At 44.0% G+C, this 11,770-nt stretch overlaps 1 protein-coding gene across 2 annotated transcripts in view; it reads left to right on the forward strand.

Annotated features, from left to right (window-relative positions):
• LOC146203179 (solute carrier family 23 member 1-like) overlaps positions 1–11,770 on the forward strand; it is a 117,304-nt gene that overhangs the window by 63,717 nt on the left and 41,817 nt on the right. For both annotated transcript variants that reach the window (XM_084588548.1, XM_084588547.1), the window contains exons 4-6: positions 79–183; positions 1,685–1,842; positions 6,371–6,554. In XM_084588548.1, the coding sequence (XP_084444674.1) occupies positions 79–183; positions 1,685–1,842; positions 6,371–6,554 (447 nt within the window). The remainder of the gene's footprint in view (positions 1–78; positions 184–1,684; positions 1,843–6,370; positions 6,555–11,770) is intronic.

Consider the following 11,770-nt stretch of genomic DNA (forward strand, 5'->3'; position numbering starts at 1 on the left):
CGCTCGCTGACAACTGATCGCATTTGAACCTGAGAAACTAAAAACTTACTCCGGATTTTTCTTCTGTTGTTTCCTCAGGAGGACAAAACAGCCACGACGAAAAAACCACCCCTAGAAAAGCTGATGTCCTACGGAGTCGACGACAGCCCTGCATGGTACTTCAGTGCCGTACTTGGCCTACAGGTAGAGCCGATTTCGTATACCCTAGTGTGCGTGGATACTAGCGAATGTAAACCAATATTTTCTTCCTCAGTTCAGTTCAATCGTTCAGTCGTGCCCGATTCTTCGTGACCCTATGGACCATGTCACGCCACGCTTTCTGGTCTCTCACTATCTTGCTAACATCACATAACTTCATCTGCAGCGCCTCGAGGATGCCATCTAACCATCGCGTTCGCTGCCTACCCCTTCTCCGGCGACCCTCAACCTTTCCCAACATCAAATCTTTCTCCAGCGACTCCTCTCTTCTCATCAGATGACCAAAGTAGCTGAGCTTTAACTTTAGAATTTGACCCTCCAATGAGCAGTCAGGGTTTATGGTCGACAATATCAACTGATTTGATCTTAGTACTTGTCTTTTAACGCGAACGCGTAAAGGGCCTCAGGTTGCCGAAAAGCCGGTGTAGGCGTTGTGGCTGTAACGCAAAAATAAGAGAAAAAAAAGTTCTGTAGAAACCCGCAGAGTCGAACACTGCTCCGTCGCAGTGCAAGGTGAGCACGCAGCCACTCCGCCCCAGAATCGCACTGCTTCTCTCCGAATAAAGGTGGGCCTAATGTATATTGCCCTATAACTGCGCGCTAATGTTTAAGCGCGTGACTAAAAGAAACTAACTAAGTAAGTAATAGTAAAACGAGTAATAAAGAACATTTCCGATTTGCTTGCCTGTGATGCAGCGTTCAGAGGAAAATTCATTCGATCGTACGGCGCTGTCGCAACAGATGGCGCGAGCCGGCACTGAGTGCAAATCCTTGTAAATCCATCCATCCATCGTCTTCAAAGCATTGGGGTTTAAACGCTATAGCGTTGAACTGTTGAAGGCGAAGCTTAAGCTTCCTCCAATTATCTAAGCCGAAATTTGCAAGCAGGCGTCTGGCCTCCTATTGGAGTTAGGATTAGCTGTCTACTGTACCAGCAGACTACTTTTGTTCGCGCACCATAACGCCGCTTGCGTGGCCTTCGGTAAAGAAATGACGCCGACTGCAAAAAAAAAAAAAAAAAAAAAAGAAGCAAAAACGTATTCAGTGCTTACCCTGCCGCATAGCTTCAACAGGAAGACACGTACCAGCTGCATTCTGGCTAAAAAGCCGAACTGTCGGCTAGCCGTCTAAAGCGAATTCTCTCAGTGAAAAACGTCTGTATGGTTTTGCCTTAAATTATCGGTCTAGCTTTTCATTCTTGGGGTATTTAACTAACTGTCAGAGAAGCTTGCTTAAATAGGAACAAGAAAAGTTTAAATATGGCAGTGCCCTGAAGGTTTCAATGAAATTAAGTCATGGGTGTTGCATATTTTTCTTGCATCTTCCATTGCGCGTGTGAGTTCTGAAGCTCAGTTTGTCGGGAGCTGCGAGCGAGATTAGCCGTCCATAATTTCACCAGAAAACGACTCATGTTGGTGCTTTGGCGCGCGTGACTCGTCATCTCTCGCAATCAGAGGGATTTACGCCTCACCGCTCTCTCACGTAGCACTACCTGATTGCGACAACGGGAACGCTGAGTTACCCCTTCGCTCTAGCACCGGCACTCTGCATGCGCGAGGGAGATCCCGCTCGTGGCTACCTCATCTCCACCATCTTCTTCATCTCGGGAATCGGCACGCTCATCCAGACGTCTCTCGGCATCAGGTATGAGGCCGGCCAGAAATGCGCCATCTGTTCTTTGCAGCTGTTTTTTTTTTTTTAATTTACGGTCCTATAAACGTTCTGTAACTTTAATGTTGCGTATTGTAGAGTATATACTGTAGGGGGGTGTTTATTTAGGCTAACCAAATAGATCCAAATACTCAGGAATATTTTGCAGCAGAGCGTCAGGTGTAGCGAACAACGAAGATACGGCGACCAAATTATTTGTCCTCGAGCGTGCCAGCACGCGATGCATGTCAGTGGCTATAATGACGAAGATTGGCACACTGCAGGACAAACTCGTTGAATCGGTTCGCACCGTTCCACAAATTTCGTTTTACCAAAGCTGCACTACGGAACCTTCCGAATACTATACGGTGTAGCAGTTTTCATTCTAGCTGTAGTAGTACATCACACATCCGCCGTAATGCAAAACTTACAACTGTCGGCTTTACCAACGGAAGCGATCCGCGACTGCTCTTTTCTGTTAGGATTTTGGCAGATGAAAATTCAAAATTCGTGGTAGCCTGACTTAGGCGCGAGTTTTCTTAGCCTGCCAGTAGGCTCTATTTAGCAGAAGGGAGAAGGGAGATAATTGTGTGACGGCAGGAGTGCAGTCTGCTCACAATCAGTTCCTAACAAGCGCCGAAAACTCGTCACTGCAGTTCGATGTGCAGTCATGAGCAATACGAGCTGGAAAAAAGTCTGAGCTTTCATTTATTGATTACTCTATAATTTTGTTTAACAAGAAAAGATTATTTAATTTTTAAAAAGTTTTCCTTTGGATGCATAATATCCGTAGGTCGCCATCATATTTCGTAGAGAAATACCGAGAATGTTCGCAATTTCGTGCGAAAGGTTTGTTCTTTCTCATATTGCTTATTACTGTACCTCATTTTCTCAGTTTGTACTACCCAGAGGAAAAGTAAAATTTTCGGACAGACATTTGAATAGTTTGGTTTATGTTGATTAGCGTCCTAAAGCGAATCAGGATTTTTGGGATGTCCTGGTAATGGGCTCCGGAAATTCCGACCGCCCTGAGCTCATTAACGTGCACCGAATTCGCGCAGTACACGGATGCCTTGATCGAGTTTTGCCTGCATCGAAACTGGGCCTTCGTGGTCGGGGTCGAGCTCTGTCCCCTGGCTTAGTAGTAGCGCGTCCTAACGACCGAGCCACTGCGGCGTGGCGGCTCTTGAGTAGTTAAGAAATAAGGTTCAGCTGTTATCCAAAAAAGGTGTTCTCTGACGAAATTTGCGACTTATACCAGACATCCCGCGCTAAGCGAGAGCTTAATTGAGCCGTCACTGCAATATATGACGATAAACGTTTAGCATCAGCTTTTTAGCACTGCATTATAAACATTCCACTAAAGATAAGGCATTATAACTTAGAGCAACGTGTAAACGTTGCATTTTACAAGCAGGCAATCTTCCTAAACGTGGTGCAATCAGCAATTACATTGCTATCAGCTAAAGCGGCAGCAGGCACGAATAATCTCAAGCAATACCCATGGTAAAATTCGAAACCGCTCGCGTCCAGGGAGCTGGTTTTGAAATACTCAACCAATTCCAAGTTGTTTTAAGCGTCGTGACCGCTGCTTTCTGCATTAGTTTTGGTAATTTTTCAGTGTCACTACACATTTAGAACGATAGTTGTTGAGCACCCGTGCCCCTATCCTTCGGGGTCAGCTTTGGCATCGTCGGTAATTCTACACCGCACTCATTAGCCGCAATGCCGCCTCGCTCATGTCTAGGCATTGTATTGGGAACTTATAGGCCGAAGTGAGGTATGCGTTGCAGACGATTCAGTGCGTATATGAGTTTTGGGATCTTTCATTTCCTTTATGAACAAAAAAAAAACTGGTTCCAGTTATTCCATTTTTAAGAAAAATTAACGTAACACTCGAAGCAAAAACTAGCTGCAGAAAACCCACAAGAGCAATGCATGCAAGTACAGCGGAACACAAATGCCGAAAAAGTCATGGATATACGCAATAAAACATAATAAAAGATCACAGTGTAAGAAATGTGTAACAATGGGAAACTGCAGCCGAAAGTTAGAGGATTCGCTTCACGAAAGCGTAAGGCACGCACTCGCACTGTTCTTTTTTTTTTTTTTTTTTTTTGTGTGAGCTCGTCGCCCAGTAACGTAAGCTGGAGAATTTATCAGGATACTATAGCGACCGAAAATTTATTAAGGGGCAGCCACACGACGTTTTCTAACTTTGAGCTATTCGAGCAATTCTTGTAGTAAAGACGCGTCTGGTACATCAGCATAATTATTGTATATTGTATGCTCTACTGCATGGTGCATATTGCATCCATATCTGTACTTATATAAAGCTGATCAATGACAGCGATAATATTTGATCACAGGATGCAAAATTGCAGCACGAGCTGTAGCAGAAATCCATCTACCTCTGCTTGCTTCAATCATGTTGACTGAGAGCAGACTCTTTACTTGATGATTGCTTCATAGCCTTGTGACAGTGGTGACGTTGCTCTTTCCTATGCGTTGGCTTGTAAGCGAGAGTCGAGGTCAAGATTAGTTGCTATATTTAAGATCAAACTAGAGATGGCGGTTTACTCTTAAGTGTGTACCAACAGGTCCACACTTCAGCTCTGTTGCCACATTTGATCGGCCAGACGTTATATTTTTGCCTTCGTTTTTTTTTCTCGTGATTAGTATATATTTGACTATTTTTCTCTTAATGTTGTAAACGAGGCACCGGACAAATCCAGAAGCAGATTTTAATTCTGTTAAATAAAATTTAGTCCACGTTAAGTTTTGTAATTGCTAAAAGAGTTCATGGGCAACGAGATGAGGGCAGCAGCCAACCCCAATTAGCTTCATAAATTATGAACTGGCTCTGCCAGTGGCAGGGTCTGAGCCTCGTGAAGGGATTATTTGCTTTCCGCCGAAAGGTGATGCGGCACTCTAGTATCCGTCGTCAGTTATCGATGCCTTTCGGGAAATTTAACTGTATGTTTCGCAGCCATCGTTCAACTGATACTAACATTATCCTTCAAATAAGAGTTCACTCTGCCTGATCAATATGTAGGCGTCAGTGTGAAGCGCGCATTAGGCCTGCAACAACTGCACAGTGCGAGCGATGCGAAAGAAAAGCCTCAAGAGGTCTCAGCAAATTCCCACTACGCGCATAGAGGAGTCAGAGACATTGAAAGCATTAGGTGATGTAGCATATAGATGCTTAAGCAATGCATTCATAGGACTGATTAGGTCTCATCTAACTAAATCGCGCCTCGCTATTTTTCACTCATGCAGATAATTATTCTTGTGTAGCAGAAAAAGCGGCAAAACAGTTCCTACGCAAGGCAACCTTCTGCAAATGCGTTTTCCTTGTAGCAGTTTTCAGCAGAATGTAAGCACGCTCGAAATCATGGACCGGCTCACTTCGTGAAAAATATACTTCCGATTTGCGGGGCTTATTTGACGTGCGAACAACCGCTGCACCCATTTGCATTATAAATATTGGACTAATGACAGTCTACCTCATTTGGAGCTCCGGCTCTACTTGAAACATTCAACCAGAGCCAAGTTTTTCGAGTGAATGAGGCCGCGTCCATGCATGCTGCTTTTTTCTTATTCAGGCGTGTTATCAAACCGGCTGACTCCGTCAATAGATTGCAGTTGTATTGCCAAAGGCTGATAGACGACAAAACTCCTGAGCGCCACTACGAGCCCGTAATTTAAACAACCGTAAGGGGAAGTGATTTTCCTTCTTTATGCTCTTCTGTTGTTCGATTACATTAAAGCATTAAATGACTTGTCAGCGCCGGTCAAGAAGCCTCTAGGGTTTATGAATAGTTAACTCAAACCCTTTCGATGCATCATCACGAGCCACAAAAAACACTCAAATGGGCTCGATGCGGCTAATTTCAAACATCCCTGCTACGTAAAAGCCTGCGCGCAAAAACGATGCATCGATCTCACCTGCGCATAGAGAGAATAAGCAAAATTTTCTTACGAGGCAACACTGAAAGAAACCTCTGCCAAAGACATCCAGCTAAAGGGAGTCCATCAGCGAGTTCGAGGCTAACCAGGCCCAGCTTTTTGGAGAAAGGGTATGGATGAAGGGGAACGGGAAACCAGTTGCAATGGCGCAGCAGGAAATATTTTACTTCAGGTTAGTACAAGGTTCAGGGTAAATTATTTCCGGACAGAAAGGACGGAGACGGTAAAGGAGAGAGCGCGCTGAAGGTTAGCAGTTTATCAATATGCATGTGGATTAAGAGCGCGGCTGGGGGGCAATGAGATATTTTCTAGGGACAAAAACGGTACGAGGACACCATCTTACTCTAGACAACCTCGTTCTTGTTAGGTTTCATTCTTCGAGGAATTATTTTAGTCACACATTTTTTTTTTTTTGAACCCTCGCACTCTGAACCACTATGTGTGTGTGTGCAACGGTTTAGCACTCGCTGCGCCAAGGCACATAAGCTATGAGTGGTGGTTCTCTGCTCGGTTGTGTCTCCTGTGCTTGACCTCCCTTAATGGAACCACGCAGGCTACCCATCATCCAGGGCTGTAGCGTGACCTTTCTGGTACCTATCCTGGCCACCATGGCGCTACCAGAGTGGCGCTGCCCGACAGAGGAGGAGCTGATCGCTGCGCGTCATCCCGACTCGGGGCTCACGGGCCCCGCGACGGACGAGGAGTGGACGGCCGTCTGGCAAGCGCGGATGAGCGAGGCAGGTGCCCCCACAGTGTTCTACCTATAGCTCGCACGCCAACGTTGCAGTCATAAGGCGCCGACTGCGACTGACTAGCGCCTGGCGTGCGCTCACAAGCTTGTCATGAACTTTGCGAACAGCGAAGAGCTGCCTGAAATAAGGAGACAGAAGTGTAGAGAGAGCCGAGAAGGTCATGTGTCCAAATCGGGAATGATGTTTCTCTTATACTAGCCGTAATGTTTTAGTTTTAGCGCTGGTAATCAGTGTGTGTCGACTCAACCGATTTGCGGCTTCTATAAATTGCTAAATCATAGCGCAGCACTTCTCGCATGAATACGATAAACACTGCGTGTTCGATTGAACTCAAATCCTGAAAAAAAAAAACATTTAGCAGAGCATGAAAGTGTTCTGATGTTCAATCCCGTGTCATTCCTTGGAGCCCAAAGATAATAGAGAAAAGTGGAGGTATAGAGGAGATACTGTAGATGAGCAGATGGGGCGGCGACAACGTCATTTCGAGGTTAGAAACGTGATTTACAGAAATAAACTAGTGTGTTAGACCTAACAGAGAGCGGTGTTGGAAGCACAGGACAAGAAGTTTACCTTCGTAGTCAATTCACAAATAATACGGTGCGACGGACGAGCAGGAAGAAGGCATACAAACGACACGACTAGTGTGTGTTCTTTCATTGTCCTCGCCCTTCACTGCGTATTATTTGTAAGCAAAAATTTACCAACTAGCCGAAACAAGAGTTCGACTTCGGCATCAAGCTGTCCCGTTTTAAGGTTTAAATATATATATATATAGCATTTTAAAGAACGAACAGTCTTGAAGTGCAAGGGAAACTTTTTTTTTTAGTTTATACTGTTGACATTTACAGGAATGTTGTCTTATGGTTATTATTGGAATAAAGAGCATTAAATTCAAAGCGGAAGGAAAAACAACGCGTGGCCTCGCCGACTGTTGCCTCGCCGACATTTATATATATATATATATATATATATATATATATATATATATATATATATATATATATATATATATATATATATATATATATATATATATATATATATATATATATATATATATTCCCGCAACATTCATGATTTACAAAAATGTGAGAGTGGCATATATTGCTTTTGAGAACCGAGAAGACGCGTTCGCTGGATGTAAAATGAGCCGATCTTAATAACCTAGGGCAGCGTAAGCTGTTGCAGGTTTATTTCATTCTGGTAGTCCCCAGTGAAAAACGTTTCCGGAAAGAGCGGCAAAACGTTCGCATGAAGCGACACAAGGCGTTCTGGTATGCGCCTTTGCCTAGCGGCAACGTTAAGGGTCTCGTTCAGCGGGCAACTATGTGGCGCCGATGTCGTCACGAGAAAACCCAGATCGGTCGAAGAAATTTGTCATCACACGTGGTGCTGCGCGGTATTAGTGAATGAAACAAAAAAATACTAGTGATCAGAAGTTCTAAACATGACTAAAGCGTCATTAAGAGATTTAAATTGATTAAGTAAATGAATTGCGCCTAAAAGAAATTTGGGGTTATTCATTGGGAATTGAACCTCTGATCACTGAGGTGCCAGTCACACACGCTGCTCTTAGCCCACTAAGCATGATATTTAATGCAGTGAAACAATGTTCTATGTGCTTGTGGTATGTACCTTAAATGAGTTCAGTAAGTGGTATTGAAAAACATATCAATGCCAAACACTTCGAGGCAACAGTCACTAGAAAGGCGAAAAGACTGCGCATGTAAACAAGAAGGAGTGCCGCAATTCTTTAAGGCTCACGTTTATGTCCCAGTAGAGTTTGAGTTCACCATTTGACTGTAATCTAAATTTTAGTAACAACTAGTTGCCAGTGTCGATCCTTTATGTGTGTCTTCCATAAGTTTCGTAGCCCAAGAAGAAAGGACTAGTCTAACGATTTTTCGACATATAGAAACATAGTAAGCCAACCGCGCACACAATGGGAAGTTAAATAAATGCGGTTCTTCAATATGCGCTGTAGTACATACCGAAACAATATATCATATTTACAATCATTCAAGTAATGCTCAAATATTTCCTGTACCTCATGTAGATGCAAGTTAAACGACGGCATAAAAACCGCGTTTTTCTGAAGCCTCGTCTTCCCAGCCAAGCTCTGAGTATGCTGAATATAAAATATTGTCTTGGTGTACGGAAAATAGTGACATTTTATGAGCCGGAAATAGTGCATCCTATCCGAGAAATCCACGCCACGCAGGCAGTTTCTTACGGTTACAGTTGAGAGGAATCAACAGAATAGAAAAACGTAAGAGTGCTCATGCCTATGAAGTATGATGGGAAGAAGGCTCTAGGCCACTGAAGGGACTCACTAACGCTACCCCATCATACCCTTAAGGCAGACCTTAAGTGCCCCTACCCATTCCCTCATTGCTGTCTCTTTTTTTTTTTTCTGACGGGATAGGGCTTTTTGTCGTTAATTTAGAAAAACTGCGAGGAAAGACGAGGATACAGCCTAAGGACTTCTTTGTGTTTGGTTTATCTCGTCGCTTCACTTTTACCTTTCCGGCACTTTTTCTGAATTAATGACATACACAAAGTAGCCCAAACTAAAATACTGCTCGATGTCGTAAATTTAATGCGTCCAATACACAGGAGCTGCAAATACATAAAGCGTTTCATATGCACATGACTTAAGGCTCACTTATGTACACGAAGCGAAGATAGCTGGCTGGACTTGGTATTCAGCGCGGCAAGAAGGAAGGAAGGAAGTTGATAGGACAGAGGGAGGCCTGACATCTCTGGTCATTATTGTCAAACCCCTTGCCTATATAGAGCAGCTGCTGTCACCAACGAAATGAAATAAAAGAAATCACTCACGGATATCACGGTCTCTGCGGCTCCATCAAGCCACGATGTGAAAGGCGGGATTTCAATTCTTTTGCTGCGCACGACGTTTCAATTCTTTTTTTAGGCAGAATTAAAGAATTGCTGATACACGAGCTACTATAGGTTTTCCGAACACGTCAGCTTCTATTGCATCGTTCCTAGTTGCCTCTCGAACCTGTGCAACACCATGGTGCCTCCAAGCTCGGAAGTACAAATGCTGCAGTTTTTATTGTGCGAAATCATTTTACTACCTGATTTGTTTTTAACTGCGTTAACGTGCTCTACTAGTCTGTCATTAAGACACTTTCCAATGTGACCAGTATACCTCTTACCACAGGCCAGCTGTGCTGAATACACGATGCTCTTCCAACACCTCACGAAGCGTTGCCAATGAGGCTTTGAACAATCGAGGTTCGTGTCATTCGCATGCACCCTCCTCTATGTTCTGGAGGGTCATTTTCGAGTAGAAAAATGCCCTTTTGTAATCAGTCCTCGCACCGATGTTTTTATGTTTGTGCGAAATTCCTTGAAGGTACGAGGCAACCGCTACTTTCTATCGACCTATTCGATCGGGATGTATACTAGCTGTCTCGTTCACCAGGTATTCGGCAACTGATGCCAGCAGGGATAGCTAGTATCCTGCGCATGACAGGCGTTACACCTTGTACTGAAAACTGGGTTCTACCAAATACGGGCTGGACTTATTCAGAGCGATCGATAGGCACGACTTCTCAATGTCTCTTTTCACTAGCTTAGAGTGTGTAGAACAGAAAGAGAACAAAGGTTTATCACCTGTGTGTTCGAAGGCCCAACAGGCATGAAGATTTGGAAAGTGAAGCCCTAAATCTAAATACCTGAAAAAATTGTCTTAGTAACTTGGGCATCAACTCTAATGGTGTTAGGCACTCCCAAAACGTGGTTAGGTGCTTGCTCACACTAACAAAAACAAAAAAAAGATCCTTTGTCGCGGTGAACAAGACAATAAAATCGTTACCTGTCTAGAAATTCTTTAAATGTCGGTGCCGCGGAAGTGGCTAAGCATACGTTTTTGCATGTGCTGATAAAGATATGTCACGTGCACATAGACTAGGCATGAGCCGATGCGTACGATTTGCTTTTGAATGGTTGTGACACCATTTGGCTGAAAGTACGTTGACCTAAGGCTCATTGCTAGCAATTCAGTGAGGACATCCACTAATAATCCACAATTATTTTAAGTTGAAAGCCTTTAATAGCTCATGACTTGCCATCGTGTCCGTACATTAGCAGCGAGTGTCCGGGAGAAATGACCCACTTCTTCGCGAGATTCCGTGGGATACCGCTGGATTCCATTTGTCAATCATCCTGATGACGTCATTAAAGAAATAATAATCCTGTCTCCACCGGGAATCAAACCTCCATCCCTCGGATCTCCAGCATAGTGCTTTAACCAAGTGCGCCATGCCCGGGATCGTGAAACGCACATCACAATTCTCCTTGTCTACCAAAGGGATGATTGTCGCGGGATTCTGCAAGTGGCAGATACTGCGCCTTTCTTTTCCCGTAAGCTGGTTCTGTTTGGCGAGGGGCATGCGATATGTACCGTGTGCAGCAGCGAATCTCAGGCTTTCGCATTTTTTCACTGCAGATTCTGCAGGCCTCTCGGAATTTTTCTAACGCTTACCAACATGCCTGTCAATACAATCACGGACGCTCATCAGAAAAGATTAGCTGGGTGTAGAATAATACAACTCCTTAGGACAGAAATAACATGCGTTTATTGCTATTGCATTTTAGAAAGTCAATTATTCCATTAGAAATTTTTGCCGCTGATTGTTTTTACAGAAACGTAGCTACCACGTGCTGCCATGGGCCCTGTTTCAAAACGGTCACTTAGAAAGGAGAGACATCCTAATGTGTCTTCAAGCTAAACATTCTTTCCAAGGACAGCTTTGCTGCTTTTTAAACGGAGTGAACCACCCCACCAAATTTTCACTCGTCATCAAGCGTTTTGCTTCAGCCTTACTTGTCAGCAGCGAGAGTTTTTGCATTTCCGAAATTTGTCGAAATTGCGTCTGAGACCTTTCTGAAGAATATCGTTTTTTTTTTTTTTCATGACCTATAAGACTCCTTCATTGGCCGGTCGGTACAATGCTAAGGCTATTATCTTTCAGGTAACAAACAGCCTTTTCAACAGGAAGTGCTCTAGTTGAAAACATGTGGCGTACGAGAAGGTGAACGCCCTCGTAAACGCACCCCTCGGCTTCAGCCCCTGAAGGCTATGAAACTTACCTTTCCATCTCTAAGTGTTCAGCAGAGGATTTTCGTCTCTTCGGTGGCAAACTTTGCTCAGAGGATAAGGGCCTGCTGGG

This window comes from Amblyomma maculatum, chromosome 1 (assembly GCF_055883805.1).
Source record: "Amblyomma maculatum isolate TAMU_Amacu chromosome 1, ASM5588380v1, whole genome shotgun sequence".
Taxonomy (NCBI): Eukaryota; Metazoa; Arthropoda; class Arachnida; order Ixodida; family Ixodidae; genus Amblyomma; species Amblyomma maculatum.